This window comes from Mesoplodon mirus, assembly GCF_964341445.2.
Source record: "Mesoplodon mirus genome assembly, chromosome: 3".
NCBI lineage: Eukaryota > Metazoa > Chordata > Mammalia > Artiodactyla > Ziphiidae > Mesoplodon > Mesoplodon mirus.
The window spans coordinates 120,987,495-121,009,420 of record NC_138978.1 but is presented as its reverse complement, the minus strand read 5'-3'; the positions used below and the strand labels follow the sequence as shown (position 1 = coordinate 121,009,420).

The 21,926-nt window shown below is 45.1% G+C and overlaps 1 protein-coding gene across 8 annotated transcripts in view; it reads left to right on the top strand.

The window, feature by feature from the left end:
- The first annotated feature begins 2,446 nt into the window (after positions 1-2,446).
- Positions 2,447-21,926, top strand: part of ARHGEF11 (Rho guanine nucleotide exchange factor 11) — a 114,135-nt gene continuing 94,655 nt past the window's right edge. For 7 of the 8 annotated variants that reach the window (XM_082615747.1, XM_082615746.1, XM_082615745.1 and 4 more), the window contains exon 1: positions 2,447-3,924. In XM_082615747.1, coding sequence (XP_082471873.1) covers positions 3,893-3,924 — 32 coding nt within the window. In that variant the 5' untranslated portion in view covers positions 2,447-3,892. The remainder of the gene's footprint in view (positions 3,925-21,926) is intronic. The other variant, XM_082615742.1, reaches the window with a different exon arrangement.

The following is a 21,926-nucleotide window of genomic DNA, read 5'->3' as shown; positions in this document are numbered from 1 at the left end:
ATTGAGAAAGCATTTGGAAAATGCCTGGCTGAAATGGTTCCAAAACTGTTATTTTAAAATTTATTTTTGGGTGGCACTGTGCGGCTTGCAAGATCCTAGTTCCCTGACCAGGGATCAAACCCGCACCCCCTGCATTGGAAGCTGGGAGTCTTAACCACTGGACTGCCAGGGAAGTCCCTGATATTTTTATTTATTTATTTATTTATTTACGCGGGCCTCTCACTGTTGTGGCCTCTCCCGTTGCGGAGCACAGGCTCCAGAAGCGCAGGCTCAGCGGCCATGGCTCACGGGCCCAGCCGCTCCACAGCATGTGGGATCTTCCTGGACCGGGGCACGAACCTGTGTCCCCTGCATCGGCAGGCGGACTCTCAACCCTGCGCAACCAGGGAAGCCACGCTGCTATTTTTTTAATCACCAAAAACAGTGTGTTTCACGTGTAAAACTTTTGTCTGCACACTTGAAAACTAAGAAACAAAAATTTTAAATCTGTTTTAAAAATCTAAATGATACTTCCAAGGGGGTTTGGACCCATCTGTTAAAAATATAAAATGTAAAACCTTCCAGTCATTCAAGAAGGACTGATTGACTTGAGCTGTAAATTTACTAGTTGAATTTCAATTAAAAGCCTTTGCATCGTGGTGAATGGGAGGATAGGAAGATGAGTTATCATAATTTAATAAATGCAATCAAGAACGCACTCCTTCTGCTTGACTCTACCTCTTTGACAAGCATCTTTTCCAGTCATGACAGCCATTAACTTTCACTAAAAAGTACGATTTTAAAATGCACTTCATCTTTATTTTAATCTTTTAATATTTCTACTCTAGAGCAAGATTTATAATGTATGTAATAAAATACATGTAAATAATTGTTTAAAAGTATTACGTAGATTAAGAAAGCATGATAAGAAAAATGTTTGGTGACCACTGGTCTATCACCATAGAACAAGTGTGCACATTTGGGAACATTTTTGCAGGTAGTATAGGAAGGGAATAAGCAACAAAGTCAGTAGAAATTTGAACTGTGGTGCCTCAGATTCCGGGCAGACCGCCTGTCTTTGGGGATTCTGGCCTAGGGGTTGGTGGAGATGGGGTGAAGTTCTTTCTTTTATTTACCAACTTGTACCTGGTATAATTCAGAGGAAGGTTCTAGTTCATTCTGGGTCCTCAGAGGATGCTTGTTAGTTTCTTTTTCCTCTTGCTGTTCGCAAATTCATCACTTCTAACACTGCTGGGGTCACTCAGATAGATCCCTCTTTACTGCTTATGGATGTGTGTGGGTAAATACACATATACGTGTATTTTCCCCCAGAACAATCAAGGTGGTGTGGAAGGGAGAGAACATATGCAAACACACCACCTCCGCAGGGTATTTTACAATAGCATTTACCCAGGCAAGAAGACAAAGTTCACTCCCCAGTCCTAATGAAAAAGTTTCCTTTTTGTCTTAATTATTTTTAACCATAACGCTTGGGACCTTCTGACTAATGTCATGCTACTTGGAAAGATTTAGAAACCTGATTCTTTGAGAGGGGGTTATGAAAATAGAACTGTCCTTGAAAGGATTTTCCATCGAGTTCAAAAACACTTTACCCAGCCTGGTATTAAGATGCCCAAACAACCAGAGTGGGAAGAGCAGAAGGGTCTCTTCCCGCAGTGTCGGTGGGTGTTAGAAGTGAGGAGGACCACCGAAACGGGAGGAAAAGGTTAAAAGAGCTCCTGGCACCCAGGCAGGGGGCCGCGACAAATTTCTGAAAAATAAGATGAGAAAAGAGGTGGAGGTAGTGTGAGCAGAGGCGGTGGGAGAGCAGGCGTTAACGATGGTGAATGCAAAAACCAGTCCACGTGGGGAGGGGGCCTAGGAGCGCTGGGCACCGCAGCAGGGTGGGAAGAGGGGAAAGAAACAAAGGTCAGGTCTTGAGCTCAGGGCAGTAAAAGGGGGAAAAGCATCCAAGGGAAAGCAGTGAGGCGTCCGGTGTGGTGACGGCGGCGGAGGCGGCGCCGTGTGACTCGCGGGGTCCGGGCCGGGGTCGCCGGCGAGCCAGGCCGGGAAAAGCCAGGGATCCGGCTAAGCTCGGGATCGGCTAGGCCGCACTGAGGGGCAGGGCCAGCGACTGTGGGGCCGCGGAGGGGACCCGCCGAGAACCGGCGGCGAGGGGTCGCGTCGGGGCAGAGCGCACACGGAGACCTAGAGAAGTGCCGGCGGGGCGGGAGCCGCGGCCTCGGCACTCAGGGAAAAGAAGGGCGGTCGGCTTCCCGCCCCCGCCCCTAGCCGCGGCGTGAGGGGAAAGGCCGGCGGGCAGCGCTGGGAGGAGGAGCCTGCGGCCCCGCCCCCGCCGGAGCGAGGGAAGGAGAAAGGCTCGCGGGGAAGGAGGAGGGAGGGCAGCGCGAGGAGGGGGCGGCCGGCCGGGCCTGCGCCCGAGCGAGCGGCGAGCCGGGGGGGAAGGGGCCCGGAAGGAGGCGAGCGCGGCCGCGACGCCGGGAGCCGGACGTCTTCCCGTGCCGGCCTGCCGTCGCCGCCTTCCCTGCCTGCGCCCGAGCCCGGAGTCCCGCGGCCGTCGAGACCGGAGCGCGGCGGTCGGGCGTGGGGCGAACGGGCGAGCGGAGCCGGGAGCCGGAGGCCGCCGGCGGTCCTGCGCGAGGCGCGGTGGGCTTCTGCCTGCGAGATTAGGCGAGGGGCGGAAAGGGAGGAAAAAGAGAGGCCGAGCGAGAGAAGCCAGGCGATCGGATTGTCCAGGAGGCTGGTGTGGAGGAATATCCCACCTCGAACTCAAATCCACAATAATAATCCAAACTATTAATAATAAGGGAGCAGTTTTTCTGGCCAGGCGAGAGGGAGAACGGGGGGAACGGGAAGAAGCGAAATCTCCGTTTCATGGAGGCTGAGGCAAGAGAAAATTTCGGAGCCTGGATGTGGAGGAGCAAAACAGAACTAACTCAGGAAATTGTCTTTCAGAAAAAGGCCGAACCTAGGCTGGGAATCAGGCTGGGGTAGGTGGAGAAACCTGCAAGTTTAAAGGAAAAGGAGAGAATATTTTCAGAGATTTTTCTCTGGTTTGTGGTATTGCTACCATTTTAAAGGTAAAAAGCATTGCATTTCAGGTGTTCCTTGTTTTTTTGTTTGTTTGTTTGTTTTGTTTTTTGCTGCGATTGGCTCATTTAAGAATTTCAAAACCTTTCATATAAAAGCTTTTTTTTTTAAAGGAAATTCATAATTTTGGTTCCCAGGGTTGCACTGGACTTGGAAGGAGTGCTGTTGTGTACATACTAGTGTATGGTTTTATTTATTTTTTTTACTGTGCAAATCAGCTGGAAGATTTTTTCCAGGTGTCAATTTGGATTTTTTTTTTCTTTTTGGTCCGTCAGTATATTTGTTGTCGTTTTAAGCATTGGAGACCAGAGCATTATTTTTTCCCCCTTTGGAGCTTGAGGCTCTCTTGCCAACAGAAAGACAGCTAGGAAAGCTAGATTAAAAGGATGGTTTTTATCTATATTTTGCAGTTAAGATTGATATTTTGAAGGCACGTTCTTTCTGTGATTTTTTTTTTTTTTTTTTTTTAAGCCCATAGCGCTAACCTTGAAGAGATTTGTGGTTGGGTTTTTGGTTTCTAAGAAGGTCATAGTTTTTTCTCTTTTTCTTTCGGGTTTTTTCTGTTTTGTTTTGTTTTTTTTAGGGGGGGGAGGGGAAAAGGGGGCTAAGAAAGGAGACCATGTTAACTGGTAGAAGTAGAATGGAGCTTCAGTTACCAGGGTCCTGAGAGCTGGAAGAAAAAGCATTCTGTCTTCAAGTTGGGAGGCCATCCTCTCATCTTTCTTTAAAATTGCAAGCGATTCAGTCCTGATCAAGACATCAAAACTACAGGATTCTGGAACCGTGGAGACACTGAGAAACCATGAGTGTAAGGTTACCCCAGAGTATAGACAGGTAAGTTTGCTAATAATGTGTTTTTTCAGCACTTACTTAAGGAAGGACTGGGAGGGAAAGTGTTGCATTTTGATAAAGGGTTGCAAAAGAAGGGTCTGTGTGGGCTGTGGGAATTGGTGGGGTCTCTGGGGACTCTCTGGGCATGTGTGTTTATGTTCCCTCTATGTGTGTCCATGTTCAAAACATATCTCCTGATTCAGTGTTTTTTAAATATAAACAGTAGACAGTGACGCCAGAAGTGGGGAAAGAGGGGGAAATGCTTTCCAGCCGCCTTTGACTTTTGCCAGGCCAGAGGCTGAATTTGAGTCCCTAACTTGCCAGCCTAGGGGTGGGAGGCGGGCACAGGACTGGTCACGTGAGACCCCAAGGGTGATTGGGACCGGCTTTAGGTGTCGGAGCTGCTGGGGGAAGGGCCCTGGCAGGGGCGTGGGCCTCCACCGGCTGGTTGTTGTGGAATGGTGGGGCTTGGTGATGGGGTGGATCCCATTTCTAGAATGAGGAGGATGTTCTTGGCCTGAATGATGGGACAGAAACACCCTTTGCACCCATACAGGTCTGGATTTTTACCGGTGGCTGATAATGGCCCCCAAAATGCGTAGGTCAGCACTAGAATTTCTTCCTCTCCAAGCTTGGGGTTTAATTGAAATCTGCCAACCAGCTGATGCTCTAGGTTAAATCTTCCAAGCCGTTTTTAATAAGCTTGACTCTGCAAAATGGGCCTTCCCTCTGCCTAGAGCCCGAAGGGGTTGTTTTAGGCTCTTAGGCCTGATGGGCAGAGGCACTGGCCCTTAGAGTCAGAGCACAGGATGCCCTCCCCCCGACCCCCAACCTCCTCCAAGAGTCCTCCCAGTCGCCCCATCACCGGTAACACTACAGTTTACAACTTTGTAAGGTGTCTGCCTTTTCCTTTCCTCTCCTCCTCAACCTTTTCTCCTTGAGAGTCTTTAGGGTAGTTTTGTGGGTGCTGGATGGATGGTTGGTTGGAGGACTGAACAAGCAAATGAAAGGACTGGGCCTGGAAGAAAAAAAAATTATTGGAGAGATAGGGAAGAATATTTGCAAGGGAACAATTGTTTTCTCCCTGTCCAGTTAACCTTTGATTATCCATGCTGATAATAATTTCTTTTGGGCTGTGGAATGTGGCCTAAAATGATACAATCTCTCTCTCCCCCAAACACTAATCTCTGTATTGCCTCAGAGTCCCGTTTAGATTAGTTCAGCAGTCCCCAGACGGGGACCTGACTTGGCAGTGGAGAGAAGGCAGACAGCCACAAAGGACAGATAGTATATGTGGCTGCTTGAACCTCCATCCCTTCCCCTTTTTGTTGGCTTCTCTTTAGTTTGACTCTTGTAAAGGGAGAACTGAGGCGCGTGTCAAGGCAAGAAGTTGAAATGGTTACATGGCTGCCCTTCTCTTTTCATCCTCTTGGAATTTGGGAATTAGCGCACTTGCCTTTTTGAGATTTGGGGATAAACTATTTCTCTGAATTCAGAGATGTGAGCAGATGGAAACCCAGGTGTTGGGGGTACAAGAAAAAGGCAATGAAGGTTCCTGGCCTAGTGTAAGATGCTCCTCTGGGAGTTTGCATACCCTCACAGTCTTCTCAGGATTTGTATAGCACGGTTTTTCTGAGTGCTTTCATAGGAATGTATCTCATTTGAGCCTCCCAATATTTCCGTGAGGCAGACAAATCAGAGGTTATTATTCTCATTTTACAGAAGGGGTGATTGAGGCTCACGGGGGATACCTGGCTAGCCCAGTGCCATCTGCCCTGACTAGTGGCAGAATCTGGACTCAGTCGCAGGTCTTCTGATTCTGAACCCGAGGCTCTTTCTCTTGCCCCACCCTGTCTAAGTAGGTTTATATACTGGTCCTGTGGGATAGGGGCGGGGGCCCCGTTTTATTCTTTCTGGCAGTAGGGTAAGATGCTTTTCAGAACCCCCTTGCACTTGGGATAATGGAGCTTCGCAGGGTGAGAGCGTTCCTCACCTCTACCACTACCCCAATTCTCTTCCCCATTAAAGGATCAGTTCTGGGACTTGGGTCCCCTTCACGGTATCTCCAGTTGTATTGGATTGTACCCCTTTAGCAGTAGTTTCATTCTATTGGCTATTTTGACATCTCAGATTCAAGACCCTGTGGATTTTAAATAATTTACAGTTTTACACAATTTTACACCATACTGGAGAGATTGAGTGAAGGGATTTCAGATTATAGAGTCAGGGATTCTCTTTTAGTTTATCAATTTGCTGTTTAGAGAGCGTAAGTGTAAGGTGCTGTGCTCAATGTTTCAAAAAATTTAAGTATGCAGTTCTTGCTTACAAAGATCATGCAATCTACTTGAGGAACTAGGAAAGGTTTAAGACTCCTGAAGACCACATAAAAGCAACACTGGATTATAAGCTCTGTAAAGGTAGGAACTGTGTTTTGTTTGCTCAGTTATAGCCTGCACGCCTGGCTTAGTGCCTTGCATGGGGTGAGTGCTCACTAAATATTTGACAAACGAATATTGGATTGAGTGAACATGTCAGCATGTATAAATTCATCCATTTCAGATTTTTCAACATTCATGTGTTAATCTCAAGTGTAGTCAAAGTAAGGTCAATTAGAGAAGGCTTCCTAGGTGATGCATGTTTTCTAGGACATAAGCATGGAGGACCATGTCTATGGAGAGAGATTGTGGCTCGAAGAATAGAAGGCTGTGGAATATTTATCCAGTAGAGTCTTTAATCCCCTCTTGGGAAGTGACTTCTGGGTCCAAAGAAACTTGAAGTATTTGCAGCTAATCTTGATCTTACAGTGTTAATCAGTTGTTAGCGAAAAATGGGCTAAATTGTAGCTGTTCATGTCCCTTTCAGTTTTTGTCCATGGACAATTTATTGCCTGTTAATGTGTGTTCTTCTCAAAAGTTTCTAAAAATGTGTTTGATATTGCAAGCTGAGATAATAATACTGAATTATTTTTATAGGAATGGTAAAGAGTTTTGCTAAGCCATCTATATCCATTTGCCTAATTCTCCATGGCAAATGTTTTTGAGATGGCCAGAGGGGTTAGGAGTTTGCATCCATAAAACAGCTTTTCTCTGTTCAGAGATAGTTAGCTTATGTGAGAACCAAAGCAAATGGAGAAGTACTAGATTTAAGCTGAGAGTTCTTGGTTTGAGCCCTGGCATTCCCCTTAACTGTGTGATTTTGGGCAACTCACATGCCTCCTTTGGTTTCCTCATATGTAAGGCAATAGCTCATTTATATGAAATGCTTTCCGGTTCACAAACATTTTCACATAGCTTGTCATTTGAGGATTGTAACACTTATTGTGTCTTTCTCATGGTGCTATTGAAAGGAGCAAATCAAATTAGATAGGGACTTCCCTGGTGGTCCAGTGGTTAAGAATCTGCCTTCTAATGCAGGGGACGCAGGTTTGATCCCTAGTGGGGGAACTAAGATCCCACATGCCGAGGGTCAACTAAGCCTGCGTGCCACAGCTACTGAGCCCACATGCTCACAAGCCAGCGTGCCACAACTAGAGAGCCCGAGCATCGCAACTACTGAGCCTGTGCGCTCTGGGGCTCATGTGCCACAACTAGAGAGAGAAGCCCGCACGCCACAACAAAAGATCCCGAGTGCCGCAACTAAGACCTGACGCAGCCAAATAAATAAATAAAATATTTTTTAAAAAAAACAACATTAAGGGCTTCCCTGGTGGCGCAGTGGTTGAGAGTCCGCCTGCCGATGCTGGGGACACAGGTTCGTGCCCCGGTCCGGGAAGATCCCACGTGCCGCAGAGTGGCTGGGCCTGTGAGCCATGGCCACTGAGCCTGTGCGTCCGGAGCCTGTGTGTCCGGAGCCTGTGCTCCGCAACGGGAGAGGACACAACAGTGAGAGGCCCACGTACCACAAAAAAAAAAAATAATAATAATAATAATAATAAATAAAAATTAAAAACAACATTAAAAACAAATTAGATAATATATTTCAAATTGCTTTCTAAACTAAAACTCTATAACTTTTATATGGTAAACTCATGAATTTGATTTAACATCATGTACTGCTTTCTGAACTGGCCCAAAACAAATTAAGAGTGACTGAAAGATCTTTCTATTGTTTTGAAGAATTTAACCAGAGTGAACAGGCATTTCTGTTGCAGAAGTGCATGAGGTTAGAAAGAAGGCATACTTTTCTAGTGGTCAGGGTTGGGTGATGATACTAGAATATGAGAAGGGGAAGGTTATTGAATCTCCTTCCCAGGAATTTTGATGAATGGGAGAGGCTTGAGCTACCTTGGCTTCCTTAGATGGGGATAGAAAGGATTTGTTTTATGATCTCTGGCTGTTCCTTGTTTTAGAAGCATATGACTTGCCTAATTCAGAATAAACCCAGAGCCAGCAACTGTTCCTTATCAGGGATCTGAGATTGAATGTAACTTTTCCCCAGCCTGTAGCCTTTTTGTTTTTTTGGTTTTTTTTAGAAGAGGCAAAATCTTTCATGAAGTGTTCTTTCATGAAGTGTATGGAGGAGGAGGGAGAAAAAGGCAGAGGAAGGAGGAAAGAGCCTTCAGGCTGAGGGGACGTTTGTAGAGAAGAAAAGCTGGTAGCCTAGGCTGAGGAGACGGGGCTTCTCGGAGAAGGAGGTGGGGGGAGGTTCTTCCCACCTCAGGCTCCCCCTTTGCACTTCAGGTTCTTACTGAGCCCTGGGAACAAGAAACCCCCAGACATTCAGCTGAGTTTCTGCCTAGTTTCGAGGTTGGCCTCCCAGAACAGTGACAGGGATCCAGAACTACAAAGAGTAAGTCCCCTGAAATGCTGAGTCTTCTCCAGAATGTACCCTTGTGCTCTCCAGGCGTGAGATGAGAGATGGCAGTGGATTTGCAGATGAAACATTTGGTGATTAATCACCATTATGAGCAGGAAAGGGCTGAGCTTACCTTCACATACTCAAAAACATTTCTGAAAGAGCACCCTTTGATGAACAAATTGATTTAGCTTTTTTTTTTTTTTTTAATAGAGCACTGTCAGAGTCCCTTTTGTTCTGTTTAGGAGGGTAGACAAAAAATGTGACAAGTTAAATGACAACGAGTTCATCAGAAATAAAAAAGATTCTGTGAAGGTCACATGGCTAATCCCCAAATTGGTATAAAGACAGAAGACTTCTGGAAACTCGCAACCTTCGTGGAATAGAGTTTGGAAACTTTTGGATAGCGTCTTTTGGGTAGCAGTGATACTGCTTTAAAGATCTGGGAATCTGATGTATGTGAAAGGGCTGAATGCTGAAGTTCCATAAAACATAAGAGGAATGGTTTTAATCTATACTGACTGAATTCGCTTCACATCTTCATAGTGGCACTGCCTTTAAAAATCCATTTTATTGGTTTATTATTTTTAAAACTTAATTTCAAGATTTATCATGTGGTTTGGAAACCCTTTTCCCCATGGACTGTGCATTCTTCTTTCCTCAATCACCGTATTGGGAAAAGACCCAAGCATAGACCTGCTAGTGGCATCCAGGGTCACTCCTTTGCCCCACGGAGGAAAGCAGGACTACAGAAGTTGCAGATTGTGGTCTCAAAAGAAAAAAGTAATCATTACTTTATGAAAAGTTGTGTTAGATCCCCTGTGAAAAGAGCCTTGGAGTTCTGAGGGAAGACCCCCCCAGCATCCGAGTAAATAGATGAGTGAATTAGGGTAGCCAACTTCTCAGATTTGATACCTTCTAGCTGTTATGTTCTTTGAGCCTCTGAAAACATAATGCCTGTGCCCATTCTTTCAGTGAGCCAGGACTTTTTTTCAGGAATCCTATCTGCCTCCCTGAAAACCAGTGAAAACGAAAGTCTGAAAAAACCAGGGAACAGAGCTGTCTGATGAAATGGGAGGGGAAAGTGGAAGAAGTACAGTGATGTGGAAGTGGAAGTGTGGGGAGAGGCGGGGAGACCTGTGGCCCCCAATAAAATTGGAGTAGGATTTGGAAGACATTTTCAAGGCCTGGAAGAACACCCAGATTTATGGTCCTAAAACAATTGGACAGATTTGAGGGGAAAATCACAGAAGTCTGAAGTCTTAGGGGATCCTCCTCTTCCCTTTCCTCTTGACTCCAAATAGGGCATCTCTTGAGCTGGTCCAGAAGGTTGAGGGGCTCCCATTTTCAGTGATCTCTTGTGGTTCCCTGAGTTGAATAGTTGTAAATTCTTTTGAATCCCAATTTTTCCTTTGCTACAATTTTTTTTTTTTTTTTTTTTTTGGCTCCACTGTGTGGCTTGCGGGATCTTAGTTCCCTGACCACGACCAAGGATTGAATCCAGCTCAGTGAAAGCGCCGAGTCCTAACCACTGGACCACCAGGGAATTTCCTCCTTTGCTACAATTTAAGTCCATCTTCCTGTCTTTTACTTCTGATTTCAGCATAGGCCCTAAAGTCACTAGTACCCCTCTGTCATCCTTATTGACTTCTTCAGGATTCTCCTCATTCTAAAAATAGCAACTAAGACGTGAATGTGTGAGAAGGGGGCTTTGAAAAGTTGGGGTGAAGTGATTTCAGAGTCCTGATTTCCAGCACTTTGTCCTCCAGTGTTTAAAGCTACCATAAAATGGTGCAATGGGATCTATAGTCACCAGTCGTGGACTGGCATCAAATCACAGAGGGAACGGGACCAATCTAACAACCTTCCAGATGATGACCTATGATCTGTGGCACTTGCAATCGGTTGGATGGCAAATATTTATCAAATAGCTCCATGCACAGCTCAGTTCTTAGTGTTCTGATAGATAATTTGCAAGAATGTGGAGCTTACATTCTTGTTGGGAAATGTAATTAATGAAGCAACACAAAACAATAAAAAGGTAGTACCTCATTACTGAATCTTGATGTAGACCAAAAAGGTACATTTAGAGACGAGTAGAAAGTTGGTGCTAGTGAGAATAGCCAGGGGAGGGGTGGTTAGGAATTATTTAGGTTGAAGAAAGAGAGGAAGCTCTTTCAGACCAGGGGAACAACATAAGCAAAGGTTCTGGGGCAGAACCAAGCATTGGGTGGTCTCAGGATGGTAAGAGTATTGGTCTTTGTAGATCAGAGAGAAATTAGGTTGTCAAGGTGAGTATGGTGGGAGCGTGGGGGGGGATAAAGGTATTCAGACTGGATGTGGTAGGAAAAAGGGAACCAGCAAGGTTTGTGTAATATGTGGTGATAAAAGGAATGTTTAAGGAAAGAATTCTAATATTATTATGTAGGTGGGAAGAGAGCAAAAGATAATGTGAGAACAAAGAAGGGTAGGATTTGAAAGACATTTTGGAAGGAAAACTAACAGGGTATGTGTGTTAAGGCTGAATCAGATTTGGTTCCCAAGTTTTGGAGACTGGCTATTGCTAGAGAGATTAAGACCATCATTAAAAGTCATTCTGCCGGGTTTCCCTGGTGGCGCAGTGGTTGGGAGTCTGCCTGCCAATGCAGGGGACACAGGTTCGTGCCCCGGTCCAGGAAGATCCCACATGCCGCAGAGTGGCTAGGCCCGTGAGCTGTGGCCGCTGAGCCTGTGCGTCTGGAGCCTGTTCTCCGCAACGGGAGAGGCCACAACAGTGAGAGGCCCGCGTACCGCAAAAAAAAAAAAGTCCTTCTGCCTCGCATTGGTACCCAGCAATTCACTGAACATAGCATATCAAATGATACTTATTTGCTGAGGCCCTTAGGTTAGGCTGTTTCTACCAAATAGATTTAGAGGTCTTCAGCGCAGTCTTCTAAAGAGAGGGAGAGAGGGCAGTGAGTTCTGAGAGCTCCCTTAGGAAATGGGGTCATGATTTGAGGAGATTAGCATATATTTGATATCCTGATTAATTAATCATACCCCACTCCCCCACTGCAGACCAAACTCCAGGGCTCAAGGGATATCTCTGCAGAAACCATCCTAGTAGCATGATTATAGAGAGTATAGGACTTGAAGTGAGAAGAGCTTTGTGTGAGTCCCAGCTTTTCCGCTAACTAGCTGTGTGATCAGGACGATTTGTGTAAAAGCATTTTGTGAATTCTATAGAGCCCAACATTTGGTGAGTGTTGTTGAGGCATTTGGTTTGGCGAGGACCCCAGATTGGCCTGAACTCTCCTCAGCTACCACGAGAAGACCTGTGCTTGGGTGCTGAGACCTGTGCTGATTCTAAACTGAGGACTGACAGGCATGGCTCTGGGAACATATTGAACAAACACAGGACGGTACTAGTTAAAAATAAGGTGCGGAAGATCTCGTCCTAAGTCGATCCTTTTTCACTGGAAACCTTCCTTGCACGGCGTCTTTCCTTTCCAGTTCGAACTCCCAGCTTGGGATCCATGCCTTCTTGCTTCAGTTCAGCCCACATCTCACTAATTGTAGGTCTTATTACTGTCCCCTACCATCCCGCTTCAGGTAGGCTAGCCTGTTTCCCAGGCCCACATCACTCTTTCCACATCTTTATATGAGTGTTCTCTTTTTCTCCCCAACTCTGGCTAGTCTTACTTCCTTCAAGGTGACCTTTTCTGGTTAATATCATCAAACTCTACAGTATATTTATATTATTCAACATTCTTTTTGCACATACATATAGCAATTGGACTCTTATTATCTTTTGTATGTTGGTATAAAATACTTTATATCAAAGTTCTAGCAGAATCCCTAGCACATGGTCGACTGTTATAAATAAATGTTGGTGCTCTTCCATTCTTTGCATGTTTTATGTTGGTTATTGTGTCTTACCCTGTTTCTCAGGGTTCAAAAGCGATGCCTCTTCATTTTTCTAGATTGTCTTCTAGTGCTCAGTAGAGTTCTCTTTATACGAGGTATACTCCTCCCTCAGTTACCTGACTTGAACTGTAGTTCATTCTTGACATTTCCAATTCCCTCCATGCCTACCCAAGGGATTTCAAGAAAGCAACTCTAAACATTGCTGCTAGGAAGGGAGACCAAGAATTCCCCTTGTTCTTACTGGGTGCTAGGTCTTGGGCACTTGGTATTTCTTCTAGGGACAGAGCAGCCTTGTTGCGGTTGTTTGCCTTCAGCTTCTCCCAGCTCTCGGGGGATTTCCCCATTGGCGGCCTGGTTTCCGGGCTGCTGTTCCCTGCAGGGGTCTGACGGGGCACAGGACCCGCCCTGCCATTGTCCTGCCTGCCCCAGGCTGGCCCCATTCATTTCCCAGAGCACAGCCCTCAGAAGCTTCCTTCCAAGAGACTGCTGCTGCAGAGAAAGGCCACTGTTGTTCTGGGGGGAGGTGGCTGGAGAGAGTGTAGTAAATAGCTTTGTGAATGGGACCTTGTATGAGACTAGAACCGCAGACCCTTTTCTGCAAGCCCTAGGGATGGGGGCAGAAAACCACTTGGGCTTCAGTGTGTTCACAGGAATAGGGTCTGAGGTTTAGGAATACTCATGCTATCCCTCAAATAAGGAGATTGGTCCATTTAATAAGTCTTCACTGGCTGGTGCCCCTCAAGCCACTAGGATTCAATGTGAATAAGTCGCTTACCCTGCCCTCTGGGAGCCTGTGGTTTTGTGTGGGGAGACGGTGGGCAAGCAGGAGTTGTACGATACCACCCTGAACTCTTCTGTGATATCAGTTGAAGCAAATGGGAGGGACAATAAAGAAACTTTCCTGGAGGAAGTGACCTTTAATTGAGGCTAGAAAATGAGAGCCAGGCTTGAGCAAGGGAAAGTCCAGGCAGAGGGAACAGCATGTACTGAAGACAGAAGAAAAGGAAGGACATGGTGGCGTGGGAGCTGAAAGTAGCTATGGTCTATAGCGAGACCTTGAAACAATTAATTAAATGAAACAGGAGCGTACAGGAGCTAGGGCCTGGGAATCATGTAATCCTCCCTATTAGGAGTTTTCAACTTTATCCTGAGAGCAGTGAAGCACCATTGCAAGACAAGTAGGGAGTGACATGGTAAGATAGGCTTTTAGAAAAACAAGGTCACCCGACTGCAGTGTGGACGTTTAAATTGAAAGAACAGAAGAATAGAGAGGGAGGACAAATTAGGAGCCCATTGTGGTAATCTGGGCAGGAGGTGAGGGTGGCCTCTACTAGGGAAGTGACAGTGGAGATGGAGAAAAATGAAGGCTTAGAAGACTAAGTAGTTGGTTATGGGGCGGGGAGGGCGTGAAGTGGCGGGGGGCAAGGCTGACAGCCTTTTCCTTGGCTTGGGCTGGTGGGTGGTACTATTCAATGGAAAGGGGAACTGAGGAGGAAGAGCGTGATTGAGGGAAGGAGACCCTTTTGGACATGATGAGTTTGAAGTGCCTGTGGGAGATCCCAGGGAAGCTGTTCAGTAGGTTGGCGGCTGGTTACACAGGCCTGGAGGTCAGGAGGGCGTGCTGGGATGTGGGTCATCAACATCTGGACCGAATGGTGCAAGTGTGAGGCTGTCCAGGGACAGGGTGTAGAGTGAGAAGAGGGCCTTGGACAGAACCCTGAGGGGCACTGCATTCAAAGGTGAGGCAAAGGAAGAGGATCCCACACAAGAGACTGGTGGGGAGTGGCAGGCAAACAGGAGCCAGGGCAGTGTGGAATCTCAGAAATGAAGGGAGGGAGTGGCCAGCAGTGTCAAGTGCTCCCAAGAGGCAGAGGATGGAAAGGATAGAGAAGTGTCTGGATTTAGTAACTAGGAAGATTTTCATGGCCTTAGGGGGATGTGGGGAGGAGCCAGTTTGCAGTGAGTTTAAAAGGGAAGAGGTAGTGAGGAAAGGGTGATAGTCTGGTCAATCCTTTTATGAAGTTTGGTCAGAAAGAAGAGGAGAAAAAATGGAGCCCCTTAGTCCCCATCAATAGGCCTTTGAGTTCATTTTTTTCAAGGTAGAACTAGGTTGTCTTAAGTCAGAGGTTAGCGTACATCAGAGACTGCCTGTGGGAGAGGCAGAAGGGGAAATGTGTGACAGGATTAAAGGAAAGATTAGACCCAAGAGAAGAAGTCAGTTTTTAAAGTAGGGGAGGACACAATTGACAGGGAGAGAAAGATGGAAAGTTTATAAGGCCGAGATAAGAGTGCCATAATGATGGCGCTTCTTTGTATTTCTGCGGTATGATATGTAGTTTGCAAAGTGTTTTTGGTCTGTTATTTTATTGAGGTAGTCCAGGCAAGTATTTGCATTCCCATATTATAGGTGGGGAAACAAGCTCAGGGAGGCTTTAATGATTTGCCTAAGTCTGTAAACTAGTAAACAGTGGGATTGGGATTAAAAAAAAAAAATCTGTGTTTACGGAGCCCTAGCCTAGTGCTCTTTCCATTTTCCTGTCCCCCTGGCCAGGCTCACTGGTAAAAATGTGTAAATCTTTGAGGGAGCCAGACATCAGGTTTGCTTGACACGGGTGAAGGGTATCCTCCAGGAAAAGAGATTGGTAAATCGGGAATCAAGTCTCTTGAATATTTAATCTCTTGCCGATAAGCTTTCCTTGTCCATGGCCTCCCCATAGGACCTGAGGTTTGCATTCACTATCCAAGAGGAAGGAAACTTCCCTCCCTCTCTGCCTCCTGGTTGGTTAATGATGGGGAAAGAGTGGCACTCTGGGGCCGGGTAAGTTCAGTGACTTTGGGAAGAATAAAATCTCAGAAGTGACTGAGCATTCTTCCACTAAGCAGTGTGGTGCCTTTAAACTACTCAGGGGCCTTATCTGTGTGTACCCTGCGGTGCCTGGACTGTGTAGTGAGTGGATGCTCAGTAAAGTTTTACTAAATGAATGAATACAATATTTATTTATTTATTTGGCCACCGTGCACAGCATGTAGGACCTTAGTTCCCTGACCAGGATGGAACCCACACCCCCTGCAGTGGAAGCGTGGAGTCATAACCACTGGACCACCAGGGAGGTCCCTGAGTACAAGTTTTTAATTAACAGCTTTATGATGTATAATTCACATACCATAAAATTCACCACTTTGGAGTGTACAGTTCAGTGGGTTTTAGTGTATTCACAGAGTTGTGCAACCATCCCTATTATCTAATCCCAGAAAATTTTCATCACCCCAAACGAAACCTCGTATCTGTTAGCAGCCACTCTCCACACCACCCAACTAGCCCCAGGCAACCATGAATCTACTTTCTGTCTCTATAGATTTGTCTATTCTGGATATTTCCTATACATGGAATCATACAATATGTGGCCTTTTGTGCCTGGCTTCTTTCACTTAGCATGATATTTTTCCAGGTTCATCCATGTTGTAGCACATAACACTACTTTATTCCTTTTTATGGCCAAATAATATTCCATTGTATGGATATACTACCTTCTGTTTATCCATTCATCAGTTGACGGGCATTTGGGTTGTTTCCACTGCTCAGCTATGATGCATAATGCTGCTATGAACATTTGTGTACAAGTTTTTGTGTGGATGTATCTTTTCATTTCACTTGGGTATATACCTAGGGTGGGAGTTGCTGGATCATATGCTATCTCTGTGTTTAGCATTTTAAGCAACTACCAAACTGTTTTCCAAAGTGGCTGCACCATTTTACATTCCCACCAACAAACTGTGAGAATCCAGTTTTCCCACATCTTCACCAATACTTGTTTTTTTGTCTGTCTTTTTGATTATAGCCATCCTAGTGGGTATAAAGTGGTACCTCATTGTGATTTTGATTTGCATTTTCTTAATGACATTGAGCATCTTTTCATGTGCTTATTGGCAATTTGCATGTCTTCTTTAGAGAAATGTCTATTCAAATCCTTTGTCCATTTTTGTTTATTTGTCTTTTTAAAAAATATTTATTTATTTATTTACTTATTTATTTATTTGGCTGCATCAGGTCTTAGTTGTGGCACACGTTGCTGCATGCAGGATCTTTCACTGCAGCCCTCGGGCTTCTCTAGTTGCAGCATGAGGGCTCTAGAGCGCACCAGCTTAGTTACCCCGTGGCATGTGGGATCTTAATTCCCCAACCAGGGACCGAACCCACGTCCCCTGCATTGGAAAGCGGATTCTTAACCACTGGGCCACCAGCGAAGTCCCTGTTTACTTGTCTTTTTATTGTTGAGTGTACAATTCAGTGGGTTTTAGTATATTCACAGAGTTGTGCAACCATCCCTATTAGTTAGTCCCTACTTAGTTTTTGTTTGTTTGTTTGGGTTTTTTTTGTTTGTTTTTTGCGGTACACGGGCCTCTCACTGTTGTGGCCTCTCCCGTTGTGGAGCACAGGCTCCGGACGCTCAGGCCCAGCGGCCATGGCTCACAGGCCCAGACGCTCCGCGGCATGTGGGATCCTCCCGGACCGGGGCACAAACCCGTGTCCCCTGCATTGGCAGGCGGACTCTCAACCACTGCGCCACCAGGGAAGCCCTACTTAGTTTTAAGCTAAGTCACTTAACCTCGCTAGGCCTCTCAGTTTCATCAATTGTAAAATGGGAAAGTTGGATTTGATCTCTGAGATCCATCCAACTCTCATGTTAATCTGTAGAACTTCGGTCACTTCTTTAAGGTTCTACTCACCATGTTGCAGTACGGACGAGTTTTTAGGAGTATGACTTTTGTGTCAAATAGACCTGGGTTTCCTGTTACTCCATCCCTCTCAGCCTCAGTTTTTCCTGAGAAAAAGTGTATTTCTCTCATAGGGTTCTTGCAAAAATTAAGTAAAAGTAATGCATGTAAAGTGCTTAGCAAAATACCTGACATAGTTAAGAGTTCAGTATATGCTAGCTATTATTATTATCTCATTACCACCTCCTATAGTCTCTAGTTGGATGAGCCAGGTCCCCATACCTTAGGTGTGACTTAGCTGTCCTGGTCATGGAGGCTTTGCACAGATCAGTATTGTTCAAAATATCCATTGCTGCATAACAAACCACCCCAAACATTGGCTTAACATAATACTAATTATTTTGCTCAAAATTCTGGGGGTTGACTGGGTTGAGCTAAGCAGTTGTTCCCAGTTGGGATCTCTCGAACAGGTGCAGTTATATAGGGGCCTACCTGGCCTGGGCTTCAAAGGCTTCTTCACTGTGGCCCCTGTGTTGGGAAGACTCAAGACAGCTGGGAGCTGAAACAGCTGGAGCTCCTCGACTCTCTCTCTCTCTGTCTCTCTATCTCTGTCTCTTTCTTTTCCTCTCTCTGGAATCTCTATAGATTCTCTTTCCACATGGTGGGGTGAGGGTAGCCAGGCTTCTTAGAGGGTGACTGAAGACTCCCAGAGCAGGCATCCCGTGATATTTGCAGAGGCTGCATCACCCTTTATGAGCTAGCCTCAGAGATCACATAGTGTCAGTTTTGCCCTACTCTTCTTATTAGTAGAGGGAGTCACAAAGGCCTGGCCAGGATTAGGGAAGGGATACGGACGCCACCTCCTGATGGGGAGTGGCGTGAAGAATGGGAAATACTGTTGTGGTTACTTTTGGAAAATTCAGTTTGCCACAGTCACTTAATTTCTTTATGGTTAATTTTTGTCCCTCCTGTCCTCCAAATACCACTTCCAAACTTACTTACTAGTGAAGTCTTACCTGATTAACTGCTTGATTCAGGTTTCTCCTTTTTCCCGTATCTCTCACCACATAAATCCCTGTTGATTTTTATGTCATATCTGCTTATCTGTTCTGTCATCTCTAATACTCCTGTAGTACTTACAACTGAGCTCTGTGCTCTTTAAGTGGTGCCAGCTAGTGCCCTAAATTCTCCAGTTGGGGTTTTTCCAATAACTTTAATCAGCTAGTGTTCAAGTGTTGACTGGTTCTCTCTTGGTTAAAAGTTCTTGCAACTTTTCACACTTACTAACTGCTAACTCTAATCCATCTGGCACTGTAGGGAAACCCAAGTCCCACACCCTTTTGTTCTCTCATATGACACTACATCCAACCGTATAAGTATATAGAAGGGTGGATAGGGGAAGATCCGGAATAACAACTGGCATTTGTCAGGCACTTTACTATTTTTTGGAAAGTGCTTTAACAGTCATTCTGATATATACTCATTACAGTTATTTTTCTCCTTTATATACAAGAACATGGAGGCTCACGGGAGTTGAGACTTGAAATCATAACTGTAGTGAACCTAGGTCCCTGGCTCTAAATCCTGGACTTCCTCTCCTTGGTTGAGGAGGGTGTCTGGTTTGGGCCCTGTTTAACACTCTTAATCACCCAGAGCTCCAGGGAGCCCCACAAGACTGATCTCAGAAATCGCTTTCCACCTCCTAGTCTTTGCTGAAGGAGGTAAACTCAGACAAAATCTTCTACCATTCTAGCCCTACCTTCTCTGTAACAGTCATACAGTGATCTGGGACTCTGAGCTGTGTTTTCCTCCCATGGTCTCGCCTCTGCCGCTTTTATCCTTTACACCAGAGATTGAGTTCCTTGGGAGCCCTGTGAGCTTGGTTACTTTGGAAAAGGATCCCCCAAGTTGGGGAAAGTGTGTGTGTGTGTGTGTGTGTGTGTGTGTGTGTGTTTTCTAGCAGGAGGGTCTGAGAAATAGTGCTTATAGGTTAGGAAGCATGGAATGAGCAAAAGGATGGGAAGGTAGCTAGAGAAGATAGAAAAAAAAAATCTCCCGAAGTGGTTAAAGTTCTCTTGTCTTCAGTTGAGGGAGAGTAAAATCAGATGCAAAACTGATGCTTTCTCTGCATCTGACCCTGCTGGTGATCTGCCACTGCCTCCAAATTGATACTTGTGTCATCAGGGGCTCTTGACTGAGAGTCTGCTTCATTTCATTTCCTGTCTTGGTGATCCAATGCTTGGGGAGTTTTATTAGGGTATTGTTGGAAGAACTAGGACACAAACCAGGCAAAGGATAAGAACCACTTAATATAATAATCCTTGCAGTACCAACCATTTATACAGTGCTTTTATTCCTCAAAGCACTTTCCATCTATTGTTGTACTTTAACCTCACTATATACTTGTGAGGAAGAGCCTAGGGCATGAGGGAGGCATCTCCCTTCAGCTGGCTTAGTTTTTGTTTCTTCCTCTCCCTCCTTGGAGGTGGGTTCCCCCAGGACACACTGTTTCCATAGCTCTTTCCAGCTTTTGGAATTGCGTCCCTTCTGATACAACTTAGCTCCTCTATCTTTCCCATGAATGAGGTGCCTTCCCTCCCTGGTGTTTAACAGGGGAGCCTGCTCATCTGTGTGGCCGTCCTGTCTGTCACCATCAATCTCATGGAGAGCCTTTTACGTGAAAGCTACAAGATTAGAAAATAAATTGGCTGAGGCAGGATTACTGACTCAGAGGGCTAGGGACCCACAGCTTCAGGAGGGCATGGAGAAGGGGTGGTGAGGAGGGAAGGATGAGATAACAAGCTGGCAGCATGAATCCTACTGGAATCTGAGGTTCTTCTTCCCTCTCTACCAGATTTATCCCCCATCTCATTCTGGCTGCCATCATCTCCATCAGCATCTACTCCTGCCCTGTATTATGTGCTTACCCCTCTTCTAGATGCCTTGGGGAAGATAATGGAGACTAGTGGTCCCTGACTTTAGGGAACCTAAAGGCTAGTTGGGAAGGCACCTGCAAAAGATCTAAGAACCCTTAAGCAGCAAGGGTGGAATAAAGGCATCACAGCTCACAGCCAGGGAGCTTACTGGCAGCTTGGTAGAGATAAGGAATCTCCTCTGCTTTCTGATTTTACCTTCGAGTCTTATTTGGCAATTAATTGACTTCAACAAGAAATGTGTATTGATCCCAGGTTGGTATGTCAGCATTGTGCTAGAGGTTATGGGGATTTAATATTTTCAGGCAGATATTTAACCTGAGATATGTGTTCAAAAAATATGAAATGAATAATAAAGAAATAGTCACTCAAGATGCCAGAGAAGTGACGTATCTGATGCACCTTTTAAAAGATTTTCTCTGGTATTACGAATAGACTAGGGGTTCAAGAGAAAAGCAGGAAGGACTATTAAGCTCTTGCAATAATCTAGGCAGGAGATGATGGGCATAATTACTGAGTTAAAAATCGCTACTGTTTTTACTGTGGCACAGATACAAACATTTTTTCCCCTTAACCAACAGACTGTGCTTTTATTTTTAAAATTGAGGTAAAATTCACATAATATAAAATTAACCATCTAAAATATACAGGTAAGTGGCATTAAGTACATTCACAGCGTTGTACAACCAATCACCTCTGTCTAGTTCCAAAGCATTTCATCTCCCCAAAGGGAAACCCCTTACTCATTAGCAGTCATTCCCCATTCTCCCCTCTCCCTTACCCCCACAAACGTCTTAAACTTAGGAATAGGGTAGGTTTCTATGGGGTTTTGTTCCCTTCCCCCATACATCTTAGCTTTAATATATCTTTATTGGTCAGAGGTGAAAAGCGAATTGTTTATAAATGTACCCTAAAGTCAAGAGATAAATACATTAGATGTAAAATACATAGCAAGCTGGGCACCTCCCATACCTGCAGACAAGATTTTTGAGGATTAGTGAATTGGCTGATTTAATTGCTACTTCATCTAACCTTCATGACTTCACAATCCACAGCCATTTATTTGCATCATAATAATCCCTTGTGTTTGTGCATTACTTTGCAGTTTTACAGTTTGAGTGTTTTCACATATATTCTTTTTTTCGTAACAGCTTTATTGAAATATAATTCACATGCCATAAAATTCACACTCAAGGTGTGCAACCATCACCACTATCTAATACCAGACATTTTCATCACCCCAAAAAAGAAACCTTATACCCATTAGCAGTCACTTTCCATTCCCCTCTGCCCACAGCCTCGGGCAACCACTAATCTACTTTCTGTCTCTATAGATTTGCCTATTCTGGACATGTCATATAAATGGAATCATACAATATTTGTTCTTTTGTGTCTGGTTTATTTCACTTAGTGTATTTTCAGGTTTCATCTATGTTGTAGTATATGTCAGAATTTTATTCCTTTTTATGGCTGAATAATACTGTATTCCATTGTGTATATATACCATCTTCTGTTTATCTATTTACTTATTTGGCTGTGTTGGGTCTTCGTTGCTGCATGTAGGCTTTCTCTAGTTGCAGTGAGCGAGGGCTACTCTTCGTTGTGGTGCGCAGGCTTCTCACTGCGGTGGCTTCTCTCATTGCAGAGCACGGGCTT